Raw genomic sequence first — 23,749 nt, 5'->3', positions numbered from 1 at the left:
TCAACTTTTCCTTTAATAATTTTTTTTTTCACAATGTCCTGCTTTGCTCAAGCAAATATCCCTTCTGCCTGAGTGAAGCTGGATCTTTTAGGCTGTTTTTCACAGCTGCAGTGATGTGTCAGCTCAGCATCTGCCCTATGTATGGGTACAGGGCTTTCTAGAGCACCCAAAATGTTATTAACTAACACAAAAGTCAAATGGTGCCTCCCAGGACCTGCATGGGTGAGACTGTTGCTTTTCAGATGTAAGTAGTGCACAGGAATGGCAGCTGCTCCTTTGCCAACGTGCATGGGACTCTGTTGTCCCACTGCATTCACTGTGGCATTGCTGCATGGCTTTGGCTGATGGACAAACCCTGTCCCTCCGCTTTGAGGTACTCAGGGCACTGAAGAACATATTTAATTCCCAAGGGATTGTCTGTGGGCAGAGAAATTCTTCTAGAAATGAGAGAATTGCTCTCTTTCTCTACCCTGTATGCTCGCTCTCCAGTAAGGGTCTCTCAGAGGCTCTTAAGGTCAGTAAAACCTTCGTGAGGCATAAAAGAACGGGCTGCCCTTGCACATGCACTGCATGAAGCATATTTTCCCTTCAGGGCAGCTGGGGGGAAATTGAAAAGGACCACAGGCCCAGCTATTAGTGAACATTTTTCAGGCGTCACAGCAAAAAGTAGGAAGCAGGGAGCTGAATAAGAGCAAGTGCTTTGTGGATATTTAGAGAGAACCCAAATATTACCAGAGAAGGCAGAGTTATGCCTTGTCATTCCTGTCTGAGGAACCTCCTAGCAGAGGCTCTGTTTGCAGTCCTGCGTGCTGCTTTACAAAAAATATCTGAACCTGAGAGGATACAGACAGTCCTTGATCCCCACGGCACCAAGAGCTTGGAGCCATGCTCTGGATGGTCTTGGGAACGCTGAGGACATTGCCAGTGTGAGTGATTCTTCTGTAGACAACCACTATGGAGATCTGTGATCTGGAGGGCAAGGAGTTGGACCTAGCTGTTGAAATGGGAGTATGGCTCAGCATATCATTGTCCAACATAAATGCGCAGGGATTGGACATGAGTTATAGTAACTTTTACCTTGTTTCTCAGCCCTTCTGTAAGGAATCTGTGTTCTTGAGTCTTGCTAACATTCAGGAGAAAAACTCCAAGGTGGCTGAGGAACTGGTTTGTGTTTGGGACTCTGTGACATCTCCTCTGGCTTTCTGGGCTGCTCAGGGATACGTTGCCAGGCTAACATGGGCGGCAGGGCAGCAGAGCTCTTTGTTGCGTGTTCCCTTTGTGGTGGCTTGAACGGAGGCTGAACAATTGGTCGGGGTTCTGAGATGTTCGTTAAAATTAGTGGCCTGTCTGTGGTCAGATCTGGATTGGGACTTGTTGTGTGACAGGTGTTAGCCTGAGAGTGCCTATATTTGGATTATGCTGGGCTGAAATCTTTGCGAGCTGCTTCTGGGCAGCAGAGTTGATAGTTGATATCACTAGCTCCTGTTATTGCAGCTAGGAGCAGTGCGTGGTCTCCTGACAAGTCACTGATAGGGCTCTTGAAAAGCAAGCTTCGGGGCCACCCGGTAGCCAGAGTGGCAGGCCTACTTTTCAGAAGTGTGAGCTGCTCTATCAAGGCTCAGTCTGAGCTGTAGTTGCTGCCAGGATCTGAGGATATTTTGGCTGCTCCTCTTGTTTTCTCATAATGAACTCACATTTCACCATCTATATGCTTCGGCCCTCGGCCAGCACTCCGTCCATCTCATGGTCAGGTGCTGCTCTTTATGTTATCTCCATGGTATTTTTAACTGCAGCACCACCACGTGGTAGAAGACAAAACAGGCTCATAGAAAGGAAAAAAAAAACAAGAAAAGATGGTGGTTAAAGAAAGGGATGAGCTGAAGCCAGGGGGAGAAAGGATGGGGAAATGATTAGGAAGCCTGAGCTCTTTTCACTGTCCAGTAGACACAGAAAGCCTAGTGGCTTCCATGGCTGTGATGAAATAGAAGAGCGAGAGCTCTTCTTATTAGAGAAAGTAACAGCAGGAGGAATTCTGCTTTTAATTCAGAACAAGGAATCATCATACTGCTAGAAACACGCACATGAGCTGTGAACAGGGTAGGCAGCCTGGGTGGCCCTGTACATGGTAACCTGTTTCCCTCTCCCACCTGATTCCTCCCATCTATCCTGACACGACATGGTAGAAAGTGTCCCAGGGAAGGAGGCTGTGGTGTGTGTCAAGAGTATAGATGCAGGAGAGTTTCTGCAGCTCTAGTTTTGGAGTCTCACCGATGTGATGTTAGGAGCCTGGCAGGGGATGAAAAACAAAGAGGAATGATTGCAGTCGCTGGGATCTCGACAACAGTGGCCACCCAAACTTCACTGTTACGTAAACTTTGAGCTGCGAGTCTCTAGGTTTATTGTTCACCTGGAAATGGAGAAAGCTCCTTTTGAGCCTTTGCTGTCAAGGGTGGAGAAGGTTCTGTGCTTAAATTAATCCTCACTTATAAACACGCTTCCAGAGTTTATGCAACAGGAGTTAGATGAGTCCCAGGAAAGCCCTGACAGGAGGAGAGCTCTCCAAGCAGGCTGTGCCATGGAGGCGAGCCAAGGATATGCCGTGGAATACAGATGGCAGGAGGATTGCTTCCCTCCTAGCGACTTGAGCTTGAGCGCTGGGGTAGGGGTGGATCTTCTACACCTTCTTTAGTTGAGAGTTACATGTCTATTACTTTACGGGAAAGATAGAGCCCTGGCCCCCATAGGGAGGTCAGATTGGCCATCCTCTTCAAAAGGAAACCTATAGCTGCAACCAAAGTGTTTGGTAGGCTTCAGACAAATTCCTCTTCTTTAAGAGAAGGTGCTCGGTTTAATGAATCTTCCTGAACAATACAGGCTGTGCTGGACACCAGACTGTCCACCTGTCCTAGGCTGACCTTTGCTGGCTGCTTCAGTATACGGGCTGATTTATAACAAATTGCTGTAACAACTAGTCTCCAGGACTTATTTAAAGCATGTTGTGAAAGAGGTTTGGAGAACCATTTCCTTTCTCACAACGGTTCTGTGGGTTAATAGAGGACGCGGGTCTCTGCAGTTTGTCAGGCAAACATCCTCCGCCCATGCTGCTTTATCTGTAAGGGAGTCCAGAATGGCTTTTGGTTTGGACTTGAAATTCACCTCTCATTTGGCACTTGTGCCTGCCTGCTTTTGCTTTTAGGATTCCCAGTGCAGCACCAATAAGCCAATACAGGAAGACAGTTTTTGGCTTATAATAAGGAGGAATTACTTGATTTTCTATCCTGAAATTTCTGCTCATAGCCCACACAGAGTCCTGAGAAATGTGAAAAGCAGCAGGAAACCTGAAACTTTGCATTTCTGGAGAGAGACAGAGCTGCCAAAAAGCTTCTATTTTGGGGGGATAAAGGAGGTTTGGCTGCTGTAACATGATGACAGTGATAAATGGACTGGGAGTCCCACTCGGAATAAATGATTACTGACAGGACTCCAAATAAAACAGGCAAAACCAGAGCAACTGCAATAGGCTGTGGGTTAATGCGGTTATAAGCCAATGAAGCAGGATCTAAAGCAAATGTGAAAGTGGTCTGCAGCGCTGGTTTCAGAGGAAACACTGAGCTATGAGTCTGCTGACACAGAGCTGGCTCTGCCGAACTCTAGAGGTTTTAGAAAAGGAAGGTGAAGAACATACTATACTCAGTGCTTTTCCTTTTCTGCTTTTTACTTTCTTTTCATATCTGGGCAGTATCGCCTTCATCTGGAACATCTCCAAGGTGCTGCTCCTTCCATTCCCTGATAAAACCTCAGGATCTTGTACACTTAGCCTGACAAATGCATAAGGCTGCATGACAGTAATCTACCTGCAACTCATTCAGTAAGAAATCTTTTGTTATTATAGAATTACACAGGATTAGAAAGTTGGTGCTATTCTCTTCTTTGCAATTCAAACCTTAGCTCTAAGCTACGAAGTCTTTCAGCTGGTTGCTGTGCCAGATTTTGCACTGATTTTTGTGGAGATGCCCTGAGGCCAGCCACATGAGCACAGCACGTTCTCTCCATGACAGCTGTAGTTGGGCAATCTGCAATGCTTTACTTCCATATTATAGGGAAGCACAAAGTCTAAGGATTAATCTGTCACCAAGTGACAGCCAGCTGTTTATCCCCAAATCGCTTTATTTAATGATTATTTCTCTGTAGTGCTGAGAGGCCCCAATAAACGACTCGGACCTTATTGTACTAAGTCCTGTACAGAAGCAGCACAAAAGGGAACATTTCTGAAAAGCTTGCAACTATAGGATGAAGAGAAAAATAAAATCGATTAAACAGGTCACAGTGTGGAAAGCAGAGACAATATTGGTCCCATGGTAGTCTAGGATTGCAGCACATTTCCAGCCCAAATGGTGACAGATTCTTTCAAAGCAGCGTGGGAAAGCTGTAGGGTGGATTTTGAGAGGGAAGTTTGTTTTGTAATCGCGTATGTTCCATTTTCAAGTTTGACAGGCAACTTGGATGTGCATGATGTAAAGTATGACAAACTTGTGATGGAGACCAGTACTGTAAATCCTCAGGGTGAATCATAGATCAGGAGGTAAGGCTAGGTCATGAGCTTTTCTGATTTTTCCTCCCTTGCACGGAGTACTTCAGCAGCCCGCTGCTAGCACTAGGTCAAATCTTATTGGTGTCGGGGAAAAGATGTTTTTTTCCAGCAAGCAATTTAGTTATACAAGTCAGTGCATGAATCTGCTGATAGCGAAGATAATTCCCCTTCGCTTTCGCTGTTTGTCTGCACAGGGGTCATTTGCAAAGGCCTGGGCAGGCACTCGCGTTCGCCGATAAGGAAGCTGGCACCCCAGCCTCCTCTCGGCAGGAGTGGCTGTAAACACGTCAACATGTTTTGAATGGCAAATCCCACCCGGCTTTTAATAACGAATTATGTTATTTAGAGTTAAGTCCCGGGCGCTGCGCAAACACATGAACTACCATGTTAAAGCTGTCACGGGCGATGCTACATCCCATCCGTTAAGGGCCTGTTTAGCCTTTGTTCCGGCCGCAGCCAGGCGCTGATGGAAGGCAGGTCCCCTGCACATGCCCTGTGGTGCGGGATGTTTACATCCGCCGGCTGGGGCTGGGGAAGAGGCCAGAGCGGTTCCCAGGCTGGGGGCAGGCAGCCTGGGACCCCCGTCAGGGAGAAACCTGGGGGGGGTCTCTCGACTCCGGCCGCCTCCCCCGTCCTAGGAGCGGGCTGAGGAGAAAGCGCGGGCCGCGGGTGGCCGTGCCCTCCCTGAGGAGAAAGCGCGGGCTGAGGGGGGACCCGTGCCCTCCCTGAGGGGAAAGCGCGGGCTGAGAGGGAGCCGTGCCCTCCCTGAGGGGAAAGCGCGGGTGGCCGTGCCCTCCCTGAGGAGAAAGCGCGGGCTGAGGGGGACCCGTGCCCTCCCTGAGGGGAAAGCGCGGGCTGAGGGGGACCCGTGCCCTCCCTGAGGGGAAAGGGACCCTCCCCTCAGCCGGGCAGTGACGCGCAGGCGCGCAGCTTCGTCTCCCTTTTGCTTCCGGGACACGGGGGCGTTTCCTGTTGCTGTGGCGGCGGCTCCCGGGACCGAGAGTGCAACCGGCGGCTCCCCGGGGAGTCCGGTAAGAGACCGGGCTGTCAGCGCGTCACGCCGGCGCCCCGAGCCTCGGCCCCCGGCTCCCCGCGATGCCACCCGCTCCCGGCCTTAGCGAGCCCTCCCGGCACTGGGAGCTCCCCCTCCCCAGGGCAGTGGGAGGCCGCGGCCCGGGGACCGGTCGTCCCCGGTCCCTGTGGCGGGGCAGGGCTGCCTCCCGGGGCTTCGCAGTGCTGAGGGGGTGGCGGGGGTTCAGCGGGGAACTGTGGAGGGAGCTTGCCCGCCGGCCGCTGCCGCCTAGCAACGTCCCGCAGCGGGGGGTTACAAGAGGCCGGCCTCCGCCGGCAGTTTGGCCAGGCCGGCGGGTTTATTTTCCTTTTCCTGACAAATCCTGCAGGGTTTATAGCCGTCCCAAGGTTGGCAGCTCAAGGCTTTACCGGGGGGGCAGGAGGCAGCTTGTGAAGATGCAGCCTTTACCTTTGAGGGGCTAAAGAAGGAGCTGAAGTGTTACCGAGTGCATTAGGGAGGCGAGCTGGTGCAGCCTCGTGTGAAACTGGTTCGTTTTATGCCACAGCTTGAGTCTGAGCATCCTGATGCTTGTGATAATGAAATCCTGCGCCTCGTCTTCTCGGTTACTTACACACGTACTGCTAGCGCTGGGGCTGCAGCCGTGAGAAAAGTCTGGGATGTGCATAAAAAGACCTTAAGTGTGTTAGGGAAAAAAAAAAAAAAAAGGTGAAAACTCCTTACCCACAATTGTGATGTCTGAGCCATTTTAAATATTCCCCAGCCCTGGCATATTAGGGAGAGGAGCAGGAGATAATATCGGATTGTAGGATTAGCTTGTGTGTGCTCAAAAGGAAACCCCAGTAGGAGCTAGGAGCTAGGAGCGGTGACGGATTTTGGAGCAGGTGGAGGGAAACAGGGAGTGATTCAAACAAATAGCTTTCTGAATATTTCTGGTACTGTATTTGGTTTTGCTGCTCTAATAAATAAGCAAAATTTCTGAATACTGTTTGAAGATTTTGTGCTGTGGTTTTGTTATTGTAGTATCTCTGTGTCTAATATGTAAAACCAAGAGGAGAAATGGCTGCTTCTCAGTTCCTTCTCACTCCCCTCTCTTAAGAGTGAGTTTTGTAGGTGGCTTTTTTTATTTGGCACTTCTTTTTTTTAAAATTTATAAAGTTATAAGGCAATAGTTTCCCTTTGGTATGGTAAAAAAAATAAAGCCATGAAATATGGCGCTCAAACAGGAGCCATCAGACATTGTGTGTTGTAGTTCCACCTAATGTTTACCTATGAAATATTTTGAATACCTTTTACAATTGTCATAGTTGCTGCTTCAGTTCTGTAGCGTTCCTGTAGAATGGGGGAAGGGTTCCGTGTGAGACAATTGAAATGTTACTCATATTTCTTTTAGGATAATATGCTAATTTTACTTTGCATTGTTTAAAAAACAGAAACATCAGGTTTTCATTTGTTCAGTTTGGGTTTCTGTGCTTAAAGAAAACCCCAAGGCCACCAGAACTTGCAGTGTTGGGAATGACACCCCTTCCCCCCCCCCCCCCCCCCCCCCCCGATCCGTCTATCTGATATTTTGACAATAAAATCAGATACAGTGAGAAAGTAATTATAGGTTCGTTTTGGAGACAAAGAGGAATGCTTTAACAGGGAAGCTGAAACCTGATAAATTAGTGTTGTTGCTCTATCGCATGGACAGTCTCTATTTCTGAAGTATCACATCACCCTGCACCCTTCCAGTTTTTAGTTTCTGCCTCTGCCTAATTAGGCGAGTTAGCAAAACAAGTAAACACCGGTCACCAAAGCCACTAGGACAAAGTTAAATCTGCTCTGAGTTCCTGAAGATACCTGACCTGGATTTACTGAATACAGAAACTTCTTCATGTTCCACTGAAACTCCTCCTCTTTCCTAAGGAGATCTATGACGAAGTCACTCTGCTTTTTCTGGAATGCTGTAGTTGTTTGAAATGTTTCTCAGCTGTTGTGTATCTCTATGTATAAATTCAGATTTTATATTCTGTATTAATCATTCATATGCAAGTTGTTACCTTTGTCAGTTCAAGAGAGAGGAATTACCTTGTATGGTGTAAGGGTGAGGAAAGAGGGAAGAGATTCTCTTTGATCCCTGAAGCATCGGACATTTGAATATAGAAAAATGATTAATTTCTCAAGAAAACTATTTTGTCCATGGCTTCCTTCTGCTGGTTGGATTTAATAGGTGGTGAATATATCCTTAGCATTAAAATAGTGCTTGAGCTCCTTGTATCATTAGAATCACTGTTAAAAGGTGTCCCTGCCTGAACTTAGCTGTTTTAAAGTGGTTTTTTTTAATCTGTCATTTAAAAAACACTAAAAAAACTATATGCTTGAGGGAAAAAAAAATTTCAGTAGTTCTATTTTAGATTAATCACAGCATATCTGTCTGTTAGTTGTAGTTGTTTGCAAATGGCCTTTTAAGAGTTATTTTATTGGGCAGTACCATTCCAGACCAAAGGTCAGGGTCATAATCCTCGTAATATCTGGTGAGTCATAGATTTGTCCTGGAATCCAATTCTGGAAGACATTTATAGGACATTGCCAGTGTCTGATCCACTGGAAGATATTCCAGCTGGGGGAGAAAATGTATTCGCCTGCCCTTTTTCAGCTAGGTTCATTGCCCTCTTGCATACTGTGAATCAGTGTTATGCTTTTGGGCATTGTAATGTGTTGTCCAATAAAATGCTCTTAAGTTGTAAATTGGTTTCTGTGAGCCTTTGGGAAAGCATCTCATTAATAAGGGAAGGTTTTTTTTTGTTATACCAGATACTAATTTAATTACCCTCAGTTGTGAACAGGATCTTCTATGATGTTTATGAGCCTCTTGGTCTTAAATATTTCTTTGCTGGATGAGGCCCCTGTTTCAGTTAAGTCTATCAATGAGCAATAGGTCATTGCTGGCACTGGCCCATGCAAAATGCTTCAGAGGCAGTGACAGTCAATCCCTGTAGTAAGCAGATGCGGGATAATGTGATGCTCCCAAAATTCTCAGTCTTAGTTCCAAAACTGTTGATTTAAGCCCAGAAACAACCACAGTGGGTTTGCTTAGTTTCCATGCTATGTGTGGTATCGATTGCTGTAGTACCTTTAGCTCTAGTAGTGCTGGTCCTGTTCCCACCCAGTCGAGGTAACCCAAATTCTTGGACCTTCTAGGTCAGTTTAACTGGTGTTCTCAGCACTAGCCAGAGCTACGGCCCTTCTCATTAGTCTGTGTCGAAATTAAATCCTTTCAAAGATATGTTTTTCCCTGCTAAATAAATCTTCTTGCAGTTCCAGTGAGTGATTGAGAGAGGAGAAGATGTGGAAGAGGAAGGGAAGAGCATGGGTGGCAGTCCTCTGAGGTTTTAGCTCTGTCTTTCTCAGGAATACCTTCTGTGCCTCTCCAGTTTGAGAAGAGCTTGCCAACACAACTGTCTAATTCATTTTTGCACCTTCCCAAATTCTTGATCCAAGTAAGACCAAATGCTACCACTTAGAGATGGTACATGCAAAAATATTTTTCTTCGTCAGTTTTGAGTTTACCAGTGCTCCTTTTCCTTGGATGGCCATCTGTGTTTTCTAAGGTTAGATACCTATTATTTCTGTACACCTATAACTACCCTTCATTTGTATCTCTGCTCTTATATATCAGTCTCAATGTGTGCAGGTTCCTGTCACTTCTTCACTGTCCTCTGTCCCTCATTCTTCTCTTCACTGTTTTCTTGACCCCTGCAGTTCTCTATTAGGCTGTCCAGAAGAATAAAGAATGCAAAGAGATCTTACATGCAGAAAAAGGAAATCAAATTCACTAGTATTTGAATGCTTGTTCTCATCCTTAAGTGGAGTGTGGTTGGTTCAGCACTGTCTGCAATAGTGTGTTGAATAGGGAAAGCTGGAGCCTGTTTTATAAATGAAGTATGCTTATAAAACAGTCTGATTCCTCTGTCAGTTTTCAAAATTCTCTTCTCTTACATGGGCAAAAATAATGCCACTTGGAAATCATTAAGTTAATTGTGTTTCAAATAGACTCTTGGAGAATCAGGTCCTTGGATTCAACTGCAGTTTTCTGAGGCTTTTCTGTAGCATTTTCCTGTTTTCTAGTATGTTCTCTCCTGTTGTGTAAAGAATCTTTCAGTGCTAATACACAGCACTATTAGATGTGTCAGCTGATTGAGTGAAAAATACCTCCCGAGAGTGATATAAGCTGTTATCTTTAACAGAGCAAGTGCATGATTTTAAAATTGAAATACAATTTTAAGTTGATATCCCTTTTACAGTTAGCTTAACAAGTACACAAGCTTTTGAAGTAGAATTGGTCCTACTAATCATTAATAGGAAAAGAATTATCGAATGTAATCACTGAAGATATGTAAATGTCAGGGAAAATGAAGGTCTAGTTAAAGCTTGATAAAGTGTTTATAGATGACTATATTACACAATTCTAGATGAATAAAGGGGACTTCAAGAGAAGAGGTGATGTTGCCAGGCTGGGTAGGAGGGCAGTGGCTGTAGAACGCTTCCTTCCATCGCTGTGCCTGTTCTGCCCTGAAGGGAACCTGTCTGTAAGCTGGACTCGAATCCAGCCCAGCTTGACCTCATGGAGAATTTTTTCTATTTCCTTTTGTCCTACAGTTTGCTCCTTTGTCTCAGGAGGAAAGAGGTTTCCATTGTCAACTAGTTGTTTGTTGTTGTGGCATGTCTTTTAACAAGCTGTTCATTTTCTGGTGATAGGTGGAGGCCTTATCAATGCTGAAATAGCTAGTATATTTGTTAGTTCTACATAGTTTTAGCTAGTGAATAATTTTGATAGGTTTTTATCATACATTTGCAGAGGCATGTGCATTTGAAATTAGATATAGGGCCTTTTGTTTTGTTGCACAGGGTGTGGTATTGGTAGAAATATCACAAATAAGAGAGAAGTTACAGGAGGTGATTGTTTTTGTGGAAATTTTTTGTGTGCAGGCACTCAAAGTGCAGTATTCTGCTCTTATTTCCCACATTTGTGGAAGTTGCATAACATGTAAGCATCTGTTGGACTGTGCACTCAGTCTTTCTCTCAGTCTTGTTTTTATATCTATCTTAATTTACTTGTGTTTAAGGCCAAGTAAGCATTTTGCTCCTGTTCTTAGAGGTGTACTGTCATTATGGAAAACACAAGTGAGCATTTCTCTATGTAAGCCAGGAGCCTTAAAGCAGATCACCAGTCTTGGCGCCAGGCGTGGGTGATAGTTCTGTTTGGATGAAGAGACCTTAAATAGTTTTTTCTCTGTGCTTTAAACATAAACAGGATTTTCTCTAGCAAATACGGTGTTCATCTTCCCAGTTTTGTTCTATTTCTCTTTTAACAGGCATGCCCGAAATATATGGGAAGAAACCAATCCTGGTTTCCTTTACTGTCTGAGTTGCTGGTGTCCTGCTTCTGCTGAAGGATCTTATTTTATACATGGGCAGAAAGACTGCAGAAAACATTTGACACTACCAGTTGTCATCCTGTTTTGTCAAGCAGCAGTTATTATAAGGAAAAAAAAGAGATTGGATTTTACTATACTATTAATGGGTTTATGCCTTTTGGGTGAGCGAGGGCTGCTTTAGTTCCTTTATCTGGAAACAGTTCTTTTGTGAAGCTAGAAAAGTGGTAATGCTCTGATGGTGGTAATACTCTGGTGATTCAGTGGTGCGTTTTGAACTTTACTGTACTTACTTCAGCTCCTACTAATACTCTGTGTAGAAAGGCAGCTATTCCTACGGAGCCAAATAAATTGCTGCCTTCTTGAATGTTATCAAATTTGAATTGACACACATGGAAATAACCTTTGCAAATATGAGGAGAGCAGTGCCCTGGTTGAGTGGAAATTAAGCAGAGTACTGTTAGTGCATTCAGTAGTGTCTCTTCATGCTTGCACGAGTGAATTGCATCATCAATGATTCTGAGTCTTATTGAAGAAGCTTGAGTATTTGGTGTAAAATGAAGAACAGACCATGCACAACAAGGATGCTCGCTGAAACACCTGAGCTTACTCTGCATCTCTTACAAAATTAAGATCTTTTATGTGTCACTCTTCCTTTTCCCTAGATGGGAATGACAGGAATAATTTAAGACTTTTTTGTGTGTGTGTTTCAGATTGTGCAGTGAATGTCCATAAGAACTGCAAGAGTTTACTGGCTGAATGCAGCAGCATCAGACCCAAGGTGGGTTTTAAAATTTGTTCTTCTTTTATAATAACAGTGCTTGGCATAGTAAGCTTAATTTAGTGCTAGTGTTTTAATTTACATCAGTACAGGATCTTGCCCTACATCTTCAAGACATCGAATAGTTATTAACTTGTCATTATAGTAATTTATGACAATGTATGTAAGGAAAAGAAAGTTGAAACATTTTATTGCTGTACTGAAAATTACTTACCATTGCTTGTGTCTGTCAGAACTGTGACTAACCCTTACAAGGATGCTGAAACCCATCACTTTTTGGGGGAACATAATTGAATTATATGGTACCTCTGAATTTTATGCCACTCTATTTTAATAGGTTGTGCCATCTCAAAGCAAGACAGAAGAGTGTGAGGGGTAGAGGGGAATTTGGTTAAAACAGTTGTGTATAGGCTGAGCAATGCACAATAAGTGATTTCATTTTTGAACTGTGATGAACTTTATATATTGCTAATCTGTTCATTTTTTATCTGTGTCACTGTGCTGCCTGTGATTGCATGTAAGGTCACAGGTTGGTTTCAGATAGCTGTCTATCTGTCAGGGTTTTTTATTCTGGTATTGGTTTTGAAAACCATTTCCTCCTCCTTATAACTAATTATACTTGAGGGAGTTTTAGTTTGTTTTAACCTGCAAGTGTTGATGATTTCAGAGACTGATAGCAGATTAGGGAGTACTATGAGGGGGAAAAGAGAGAGCAGAACAGCTCAAACCTGGCCAATTAGAGGTTAGAGGAAGTGCTTTCAACCATTGGTGATTTAGTATGTAACTCTTTTGAGGGCAGAAATGTTCTTGTGGGGTTTTCGATATATACTTTCAAACTTCTCAAGGCATTGTGCATTTTCCTTTTAAACTGAAAAACTCACTTGGTCTGACGCTTTCATTTCCATTCTTTACCATCTCCCACACCTTCATGGTTGAATCGGCCCTGACAAACCACTCCTGAAGAGAGCAAAGAGGGAGCGGTAGCACAAAATGATATGAGGAATGAAGTCAGAAATTAGATCCTCAAGAGTGAAGCATGACTCCCCAAAAGCCATTTGCTACAGACTGTATTACTTATTTAATTTCTTTGCAGCTTCGATAAATTGTATCTCAATGAATTGTAATATCCTAGTGTTGTAAGAACAAGAAAGCTGTACAGATTACCAAAGACGCAATTTTAAATGGGCAGTCTAAATTTTTGTTGAAACTGGCTGGATTAGTTTAGTTAGTATTGCTGTAAACTAAATAGCAACAAAGTGTAGGTGGAGACTGTCTACATAAAGGGTTTGCTTTCATTTAATAAATTATTTATTATCATAGCTTTAATTCAGCTGTAACTTAATTTTTGGTTCTACTTCAGTCTGATTTATACTTTATGGGATTTTTATACAAAATGTTAATGTCTATATGCCATTCTTCTGAAATGTGGAAAAAATCAAAACTGTTACTGTGTCAAATCTTTTATACTTTCTGTATGCAGCTTCACTTACAGTTAGTGCTATATGATAGGAAAAATATGATTCACTTTGGACTGAGTTTGGTCTGTATGTGTAAGAATATTGTATTTTTTCCTACAGCAGAAAGATTTGCAGCACAGACCTTCTGGATCTCCACAAAGTTCGCCCCAGTGCATTTCCCCAGGTTTGTACTAAAGAATGATTTCAGTGCTCAAGGCTTATCTGTTCGATTGTATTTTTTTCTTTAATATGTTTTAAAGGCTATACACAGCGTGTTATTGAAGTATAGAAAAGGTCTCTTTTAATAAGATGGCTTCATTTTTTTTTCTATTGGGAATGGCTTAGAGGCTCCTAGCAATCTCCTGTGTGTTTTTATCTTTTTATCTTTTTATTTTTCTTTATACCTTCTTGCTGTGTAACCTCAAAATATCATGGTGAAAAGGGATCAATAAGCTAGTTTTTCATTGATTGTCTATTCTCTGGCCTCTGAAAAGACTAGAACTGTGAACTTTGTTTTACATCAGATTTTCATAATTGTCTATTTAAAACTTGCCTGTAGCTAGTGGTTGCTAGAAATCTCTAAGACAAGCTAGCACTAATGGTCTGAACATAAATCTTTGTTGAGATGAAGTGGGAAAAGGGATCTGGGAGAAAAAAACAAGAGGAAAGAACAGCTCTGTTGCAGCACAGGCTTTGAAATAGCTTTATGCTACTGCAAAAGACATCACAGCCACAGGTGTATAATTTAAATGGCATTTTAATTTGTAGATGTTAGGAAGTCTGCATTAAGAGAACAGGCTTCTTGGTGCTCAGGTGATTGACTGTAACTGGAGCAGAATTATTTTCTGCCTTGCAGTTGGTCCATTTGGTTGCTTTGATGGCTGTAAGAAACACAGTTGACATGAATGTCTGAGTATTACTATGTGTGTTTCATATGTTTTTGTTAGGTATCAGTTGACTTGCATTGCAAGGTGTACTTCTATATGGAATGATTCTTACCAAGAGGTAGCGCAAAGGGAATAATTGTTATAAGAAGATAAGTGGCTGTTTGCATTACTGAGAATGGTTTTGTGCATTTAGGGGAAAGTGCAGAGGCTAAAATAGGAAACAATAAGGAATAATGAAAATAGGAAAAGTTGGCCGTAGGGCTTGTCGTTGAAACAGCTCTGTGGTATACAGTCTGGTCTGGTGTGATAGGTTAACAGTGATCGATACGGGCTCTCAGCAGTGTGCAGACAGTGCTAATTGAACTCAGAAAATGGCTTTTTGTTGGTGCAGACTCTGCTAGGCAGCCAGTACTTATTTTCCATAGTCAAAAGCAGAAGCTGGAAGTTAAAGGAACAGCTAATGGCATGGGCATCATATGTCTTCACCCACAGTAAAACACTGCAGACTGCACTGCCCAGTAAAAAAAGGCCAAAGGTATTGTATCAATGTAAAAGAGAAATACATTTTAAGAAAGGTATAAACTGTGTTGTTTGTGTTCTCCCTATCCCTCTCCCCATGTTTTACCTCTGGAGATTTTTAGATTTGGCCTACTATTGTGAAACAGAACTTGTTCTTGGCTTGTGGAGCACAGAAAGAGAACTTGATGGCTAATGATTTCGATACTTCCCCAAATGGAAATGGGAGGACATTTATTATTAAGCTTTTCTTTAAGAAAGCCGCCTTTACAAATCTTGCTAATATTTACTTAGTCTCCTCTTTTGGGACAGTGGGCTTGGAGCTCATCACTTGGAGGTGATGGAAGAGGACTCAGTTTACCAGTTTGTTGTAGATTGAGAATGTGCTGTGTGTGTAACCAGGAGATTGCAAACCCAAACAGATTTTGGGAAAGGTATTTCTAGCAGTAAGAGATGTGGTGATATAATTTCTATTAACTCTCATTTATGAAACCTTCACTGCAGCGCTAATACGATTCTAGTCAACTGTTTCAAGGAAGGTGAAATGAGAGACAAGCGGAAGTAGAGTATGGGGTATCAAGAAATGTGGAAAAACCTGTTTCATAAGAAAAAACATGAATACCTTTATTTAGCTGTGTTTCGTTGAGCAAGGCAGAAGTAGAGGGAGAGGTAATTGTTAGTGGAGCTACACCGAGGAGTGCAGACTAAGAAAGGGGAATTTTGGGGGATGGGTAGACACCAGTGTTTTTACAAGAAAAATTGTAAATTGACGATGCATAAACCTTGGCGGGGAACTGGAGACCCTCTTGAACTGCTACAACAGCATGGTCCTGAAGCAGCCTCCCAGACACAGTACTGGAAGAGGAGTTTGGTCTGGGTGTAAGACAAAGGTTGCTTGCGATGGCAGAGTCCTGGGTTCAAGGGTCCATGAGATTTCTTCTGCCCCCATGTCCTTAAAAGCACTTTGAAAAAAGGGCAGCTGCAGCCCTTGTCAGTGATAAGTTTTAAAGATTGTCTGGCTGATTCTTCATCTTTGACTTCCCTGAAGTTCCTTTTGTAAAAGGATGTATTTTGTCTCCTGTTCCTTATCATTCGTTACAGACATTAGTGCTAAATAATTGTATCCATTTTTTATAAGTCTATTACAGGCTTCCATGTATTGTGTAATAGTGATTAAAGTTTTAAATATCTTTCCAGTTCACAGCCTGTCTAGATTTAAAAAGCATTAAAAAGCTGCGGTATTAAAATTAAATTTAGCTCTGGTATCTATTATGTTCAGTGTGTGTGCATGCAGATATAAATCACTGTGTAGCAATAAGCATTGCAAAGAACTTGTGGTTTTTATGTGATCTCAGATTTTTCTTGTTTGCCATGAAATGTTCTGTGCCCTTATACGGTAGGGTGTGAATAATTGTGTGTAGGTTCTGGTGTTTTACTAAAGGAGAAGATACTTTGCAATTTCCACACTAAATGGGCACAGTAGGGACCAATTTCCTGCACTTCAGACCTGCTGATTTAGCCAATACAGTAAGTTAAGTGGCAGCTTTACATTTCTAGAAGGATCACAGGTAGTATAAAAACAGTGCATCTCTGGGGCCACTTTACTGTGCCAAGTCTGAGGGCAGCCAGTAGTGAGCATGGGGAATACAAATTCAAAAAGCAGCGGCAGAAGCAATACAATTCCAGCTCATCCTGAGCTGTCTTTTTGTGGTTCCTTTTCAAGAAAATGGAATGAGAATGTTTTTTTGGACAATGAGCTCTTGACATCCAAGATCCTGTCTGTTCTCCGTCCGCATTCAGAGAGAGGTTTGAGAGCAGGCGATCTGCAGTGTACGCCTCATTTTCTGAGTACCAATTCAATTTTTGCCTCTCTAGCTGCTTCTTTGAAGGAGCAGCCCCGAAGTCTTCTCCTGGGACCGGATGGCACCCCAGTACTATCACGGAATCTCGGTATGACTATCGCCCAAAGAGGAAATTCTCAGTCTTCATTGAATACTGCTGGAGCTGTTAATAAATTTGGGTAAGTAAACTGCTTCTCTTCTAATTCACTAGCTTTTGCTGCACCCCCCAACTCCCCCAGTGTGAAAAGAAAAACGATTGCAGAGCTAAAGCAAGAGCTCACATTGGTTTTCAAGCTCAAAAGAGATTTATTGAGCTTTTAACGCTGAAATTAATTTCCCTGAACAGTAAGCTTTTTTGTTTGTTTGTTTAAATCACCCTGTCTTTAGTCTCTTTGTACTATGTCATGAAAGATAGCATATAAAATAGGGCAGTATTTGAGTATCTCTGTCTAGATTATGGTTTTCATGGGTATATTTGTCTTCAGACTTGTTGAAATTCAGTAATCTCTTCTGAGTTCAATTATTCTAGGTTGTGCTAGTTCTGACTATTGTAGAAGACAGCAGTGTTTTAAATTGTAGGATACCTTGATTAAAATAGTAGACAAATTCAAAGCTATCTGCTGTTTTAAAGTAGTTGTTTACTTTTTATGTGCCACAGTTATGCTCCCTTCTCAGTGAAAGTGCCCTTTGTACTCTGAACTGGCTATGGCTTGTCACCAGGTGATGTCTTTTTAAAATGTCATACCAGAAGTTGCATACTTACTCATGCTGCTCTAATTAAAACTGTAATATTTCAGTGGTGGAGTTGCTAAATTGATCGGACTGTTTAAAGTTGGAGTGCAATGATACCTTTTATATATTTATTTTAAGTTAATTGCACTATAGTTAACGAAAGATGCTTGTTAAAGTAGTTGGATTTTTTTTTTTTGTCAAGCAACTTAAAAAAATGTTAATGTTCTGTTTTGGTCCCTTGGCCATTTAGACTAATTTCAGGAGACATGGATGAAGGGGATTCAGGCTTTATAAAATTTAAGCAGACTTCAGATGACGTTGTCTCGCTTGCACCTTCAACAGCAGACTCCATTTTTCTGGAAGGTATGGAATTTCTGTGCTTTTCAGGATTTTTATGTAATTTCTTACACAGTCTTAAAGCAGCACTGAGATGGTTTTACTCTTGTTGTTGTTGTTAATGATGGCAGTGAGGGAATATGGTGGGAAAAAAATTAATAATAATTGAATTTAAATGTGCTTTTGGTCTAGATGCGTATTCTGTATCACTCCGAAGTGAAATAGAAACAGATGCTCATGAGTTTGAGGCGGAGTCTTGGAGTGTTGCAGTGGAACAGTCTTATGCAAAAAGGCAAAAGAAAGACGTTATAAAAAGGCAAGATGTCATTTATGGTAAGAGTATTTGTTATTCTTATAACTTTTTCTATTTCATAGTGCCATTGTTTTGAAACAAAGCAGTAATCATTTTTATTGGCTCCAATTTTGACTTGTGCTTGAAAACTAAAATTGAGTGAAGATTTTCAAGTCTGTTACCTGTCTTAGTGTGCATAAGTCCTCCTATTAATGATTTTAAGCAACCCATAGTTTTCAGTATGCCTGTGTAAGCAGCAAAGACCAGCTATACAATTAGGGAATAGCTCAACTGCAACTGGGAGATGTCATTAAATAAGTAGGGTCAGTCACTGTTTGGTTAGGAGATTAACAGGGCAAATTTATGAGCTTCACATCAGTCATGCAAAGATTGTGGTGAAGAAGAAGGTGGTGCAAAAGGTGGTGGCTGTCAGAGCCTGCTCTTTTATATCTCCCTAGTCACTGCACAGCATATAAGTGACTTTTAATTTTTTTTTATTTCCCCTTGCCCAGAACTAATGCAGACTGAAATGCACCATGTTAGGACACTGAAAATAATGCTGAAGGTATACTCCAAAGCCATGAGAGAGGAACTGCAGTTCCCAAATGCAGTCATCAACAAGCTGTTCCCCTGTGTGGATGAGCTGCTGGAGATGCATGGGCAATTTCTGCTCCAATTAAAGGAGCGACGAAAGGAATCCTTGGAAGAAGGCAGTGACCGAAATTATATAATCCAGAACATTGGAGACCTCTTGGTAAAACAGGTATGAATCAAAATCTACCAATGTTGTTGACACTATTAAATTTCTAAAGAGCTAACTGTAAGGTTAAAGTTATGTAAAGATTGATTTAATACTGGGTTTAAGATTATCTTCCCAGTGTAATGTGTGAGCATGACTCCCAGGAACATACCTGGTCACAAATAATATGAAATGTTCATTAAATGTTCTTTGGGCATGTGTGTATGCATGTTGTGCGATATGCGAATGCAGGTGGTTTGGTTCTGTTTTTCCTCTGTTGCAAAAGTAAAGTAACATATTTCTTGTGCCCATCCCAAACATGGCTCTCCTTCATTTAATGCCAAGTTTCTTGGTTCTGACCTTTTAAAAATGCAGTAAAGATCCTTTGAACTCATTACAGCTTTAGCACCCATTCTGGTATGGAGTGGATGCAACAATTTCTTTCATATATCATGACCATTTTTTGCCCTTCGCTTTTTACAGTTCTCAGTCTTTTTAAGTGCAGAGGCCCAGAAATCCTTTTAAAAATTCTCATGATGACAACTGTCATTTAATATTTGGTTATCTTATGGTATTCCAAGTTCTCCGATGTCACACCTTGTAAATCTCTCATTTCTGGTACAGAAGAAATTGAAATATTGAAGAAATGTCTCAGAAATCAGTTACCATAAAACCGTGTTAAACATGGGTCTTGCAGTGGAGGTAGGTTTACTCTTAATGATTCATGTCTTTCATTCTTATATTTCAAATTAGTTTTCAGGTGAAAATGGGGAGAGAATGAAAGAAAAATACGGTGTGTTTTGTTGTGGACACAATGAAGCTGTTAGTCACTATAAAGACCTTCTCCAAAGCAATAAGAAGTTCCAAAACTTAATAAAGGTAAGTGACAACCAGAAGTCTCCCATTCTTACCGTGCAAAATATACTTGACCGCTTTGGGTTTTATTTTGTACTTGAAGATCTCTTAAATTTGAATGAGCACGATTAGAGGCATAATCTCGTTATTTGATGGGTTGTTAGCTTCTTGTATTTTAGACCTTTTGAGCTGTTTGGACACAAAGCCACAATTAGCAGGTGTTAAATTTGAGGCAGGCTTTTGAGAGCACATAGGACTGGGGAACAGAGTATTTGTTCTGTTGATGGCTCTACCACCGACTGCCCTACTGTGTGGCCATCTTTGTAAATCGGCTTGATAAAAATTACATCAATGAGAAATGCTGTTGATGAACTACTATAGAAGAAGCAGGTACTCTTAGTCAAGTACTACTACCACTACTTCATCTTGCCAAAACCAGAAGGTTGGCTCCAGGGTGGTTTGTTTATCTGCTGTACGCTGTAATGTGCAGTTAAGAGGAAGGGCTGAAGAGACATGGCCAAAGCGGAAGCCTGTAACCTGAATCTCAGGTGGCGTTGCACAGTCCTAAGTATTCTCATTTTCCAGTCATCAGTAAGTGATACTGTGTGAACTTTCCAACATAGCTCTATACTTATAGCTTTTCTTAACTAGGTGTCTTTAAAAGTGAGAACCCTTTACTTTCAAGGAACTAAATAAGTGACCAGAGTTTTAAAATATACAGCCTCAGTCCTTGTAAAGAAAGATCTTGGTACTGTATTCTGCTGTCAGGATTGTTCTGTACCTGCAGTCAGACTAACTAGTGGGATTCTGATGCTTTACAGTCTTCCCTTTCTAAACAAAAATGTGTTTCTGTAGATCAGCCTACTCGTGAATATACAGTGGTAAAATAAACACTTATTTTATTCATTATTGACCTAATTTGGCTGTTAGGTTATTGGGTCTGTTTTAAAAAGATAGTATTTTCTATGTATTTAAGGACTGATCTTATTATAAAAGGCAATCACTTAGCAAATAGGCAGTCAGACAGTTCAGATATGGAACTTTGCTTGGCTCCAGATTTAGTTAACAGTAGTTGAAAATAATACCTAAAATATTTTCCAGTAATAAAAGCAATTTTTATAGTGTTATCAGGAGTTTTGCTTTAGTAAAAGAGTGCAGCTAATTATGTGGTGCTATGCCTAATTGTACAAAAATGTTTTGAGGCAGAAAATGTGCAGATGGAGAGGCGAGGGAGTTAGAAGAGCAATATATGCAACGGGTGTGATAAGCCTGTCTTGTTTTCTAGAAAATCGGCAACTGTTCCATTGTGAGGAGACTTGGTGTTCAGGAGTGTATTCTTCTAGTTACACAACGCATCACCAAATATCCAGTCTTGGTGGAACGTATTATTCAGAATACAGAAGGTAGGTTGTTTAATCTTTCCTAGAAGCCTCACAGTCGCCTGCTGATCCTTTTTCTCCCATGTTTTGCATGTTCTTTCCTCAGACAAGGAGGGATAGGCTGGTACTCCCTTGTACCTACTTCTCACTTCTTTGTTAGCTGAAGATGCTGTTCCAGATGCAGATCCAGATCAGTCTCACCTCATCAGAGGGTCAAGAGCAGCATTCAGTTTCAAGTCTGAAACCACAAAACCGTAGTAAAGCTTGTCAGTTCATTAGAGTTTAGAGTTTTTAAACTTAAGCTCTTAGGAAATACTATTAGATATTCAGTATGGAACCTTCATGTTAAAATATGTTTGGGTGGCTCATAGCTTGCATTCCAGAGTTGAAAGTGTGACTGACTGCTACTCTTTTCTCTTAGCTGGAACTAGAGATTATGAAGACCTGACCCAGGCCCTTAGTTTAATTAAGGACACAATCACTCATGTAGATGCCATGGTAAATGAGTGTGAGAAGGGGCAGCGCCTTAAAGAGATTATGCATAAAATGGAGCTAAAATCATCTGGGAAATGCAAGAATGGGCTTTTCTTCCGGAAGGATGACATGGGACAGAGGCGACTTCTACTGGATGGGATGCTGTACTGGAAAGCTGCATCAGGGCGACTCAAAGGTAAAGGACCAGGAAGGGGAAAAGTACAACTAGGGAACAAGATCTTTTTTTTTAATTTTTTTTTAGTAACTGTTTATTACCGATCGATTGAGTATAAAATAAGATGACAATAACCTGCTTGTTTAATAGGATATTGAAAGAAATAGCACTTGTTCTATTCTTGTCTTGTCCAATAAGCATCTCTATAATGGTCCATGGTAAGTTCCTTATGGTGTTTGCTTATTATCTGTCTGATCTGCTTTCCAATTCAAGTGGGAGGTCTTTAGATAGATGACAAAGCTTTGAGTCATACTGACTTAGTCTCCTGTGGAAAGGCATTATCTTGTGCGAGCTCTGCTTCACACTTTGAAAAATTGTGTCGTGCCAACCCCATGACACCTTCATTCTGCATAATGTCTGTTTTGCCAGAAAATCAAAACAGTGTCCATCAGCAAATATTTTAACAGCTTTATTGCTCAAGTGTTCAAGGAGAAGCTTCAATGGCACATAAAATGCAGCCAAGAGTAAGTGGTACTGTGAATGGCTGCAGTTCCAGAAGAATCTGCTGTTGAGGCAGACCTGTTCCCTCATGAGTGTTCGAGTCGCTGTTTTTCAAGCTTTAAATAGGCTCTATTTGTATTGTGCTGGTTCTGCACGACTACAAGCTGTCTGTGGACAACCCAAGCGGAAGGCATTACCCCACCCAATATTGCAGATGTTCGTGTGCTATTCCCTGACCCACAGCAAATTTAAGTCAAGTGATTTTTTTAGTCTGGACAATCTTCCTGCTTTAAAATCTTCTTTTTTTTTTTCTCTGTTGTTACTGTAGATATTCTGGCAGTCCTGTTAACTGATGTACTGTTGCTCTTACAAGAAAAGGACCAAAAATACACATTTGCATCAGTGGTAGGTATTGTTCTCCTTATTTAATAGATTCACTTAGAGTATTTATGAAAGTGACAGTAACTACAGAAGAGATACAGTTAGAGATGTTAGACACTTGTTATTGTAGGTTCAGATGGAAAATTAAGTTAGTAAACCAGCCAGCTATTACAGAACCACTTCTTCTGAAGTAGTTCTGGTACTTGTTGAATCCCTCCCGCTGTCCCTTAGTGCAAAATAGCGGTCCCTTGCATCAGCCAGTTCTAGCTGCCAAATGTCCTGTGGCTTTCTGATGCCCTGAGCACGTTCTGAGGTTCACTGCTTCTCCTTTTCTTGTGCTGTGACTTTCCCTTTCACTGAACTTTGTTAGGCTCCTATTTTATACAAGTCATATATGTTAAACGTGCTAGAACCATGCTTTGAAAGGCACTTGCAAGTAAGGTCTGCTTCTGTGTGTTAATGTGAAGGGGAAGAATCTTCCATTTTGGTTAGGGACATGGTAACCAGGGTCATGGTAGCCTAAGATTTACTGGGGCAGAGAACTTTCCTGAAGTAAATGTAGTAAGCACTAAATGCAAATGTAATTACTGCAGCACTCTAGAACACTCAGTGAATTTGCTTGCTTTTCTAGGGCATTTCTACAGGTATCCTCAGAGCAGTTAATTGTGTACATTTTGTCCTGATCTAGTTCAGTTATGGCTGTAAGAGAACCAGTAACGGAGAAACTATTTTATGTAATTGTTTTCTTGGGTGTATTTTTTTCAAGACATTAACATTAGAGCTGAATTCTAATGGCAAAAGCTATTTCGATGACCTCAGGGCTGTAAAAGCAACTGCTTTTCAAATTACCCTTCTTCTAATGCACAGAATGGGGATACTTTCACAAATCAGGATGGCTGGAAGTTGTTTCCTCTTGAACAGCATTAGGTGAATCTTTGAACAATAGTTCATTTTATGACATTGACTCTGATAGACTAATTCTGCCCTGTTTTCCAAAACGCATCTGAGCTATGAGCAGAAGAGCAAGTTCATAGAGGGGAAAAACATACATGTACAGTGTCTTTACTGTTGTGGCAGTTTTCCATATGACTGCCGTTGCTTTGAGATAAGTGTGAGTAGCTTACATCAAGGCTAAAGCATTGTTCCCACGAAGTAAGAGCATGCATATATGCTCTTAGTCAGTATGGCTGCTCCACTGGCAAGGTCATGCCCTTGTTTACATGTCCCCTAGTAACTTTTCTTTTCTGTGAGCATATATTATACAGTTGCTTATGACAGTCCCCAAAAGCTGATCTCTGCTACATGGTGGATCCCCCCCCCGCCCAGTAACATGCTCTACAGTTATAGAGTGATCAATTTTTTGCA

The 23,749-nt window shown here is 41.7% G+C and overlaps 1 protein-coding gene across 4 annotated transcripts in view; it reads left to right on the top strand.

The window, feature by feature from the left end:
- Positions 1 to 23,749, top strand: part of ARHGEF18 (Rho/Rac guanine nucleotide exchange factor 18) — a 53,349-nt gene that overhangs the window by 15,157 nt on the left and 14,443 nt on the right. For 2 of the 4 annotated variants that reach the window (XM_041127918.1, XM_030032898.2), the window contains exons 11-20: positions 11,752 to 11,819; positions 13,397 to 13,460; positions 16,555 to 16,699; positions 17,503 to 17,615; positions 17,781 to 17,921; positions 18,393 to 18,643; positions 19,373 to 19,498; positions 20,760 to 20,877; positions 21,275 to 21,523; positions 22,332 to 22,408. In XM_041127918.1, the coding sequence (XP_040983852.1) occupies positions 11,752 to 11,819; positions 13,397 to 13,460; positions 16,555 to 16,699; positions 17,503 to 17,615; positions 17,781 to 17,921; positions 18,393 to 18,643; positions 19,373 to 19,498; positions 20,760 to 20,877; positions 21,275 to 21,523; positions 22,332 to 22,408 (1,352 nt within the window). Of the gene's footprint in view, positions 1 to 5,548; positions 5,623 to 11,751; positions 11,820 to 13,396; positions 13,461 to 16,554; positions 16,700 to 17,502; positions 17,616 to 17,780; positions 17,922 to 18,392; positions 18,644 to 19,372; positions 19,499 to 20,759; positions 20,878 to 21,274; positions 21,524 to 22,331; positions 22,409 to 23,749 lie in introns of those variants that run through there. The other 2 variants (XM_030032895.1, XM_030032896.1) reach the window with 2 other exon arrangements.

Source organism: Aquila chrysaetos, chromosome 12 (assembly GCF_900496995.4).
Source record: "Aquila chrysaetos chrysaetos chromosome 12, bAquChr1.4, whole genome shotgun sequence".
Taxonomy (NCBI): Eukaryota; Metazoa; Chordata; class Aves; order Accipitriformes; family Accipitridae; genus Aquila; species Aquila chrysaetos.
The sequence above is the reverse complement of the archived record's forward strand: the minus strand, read 5'-3'. Positions and strand labels throughout refer to the sequence as shown.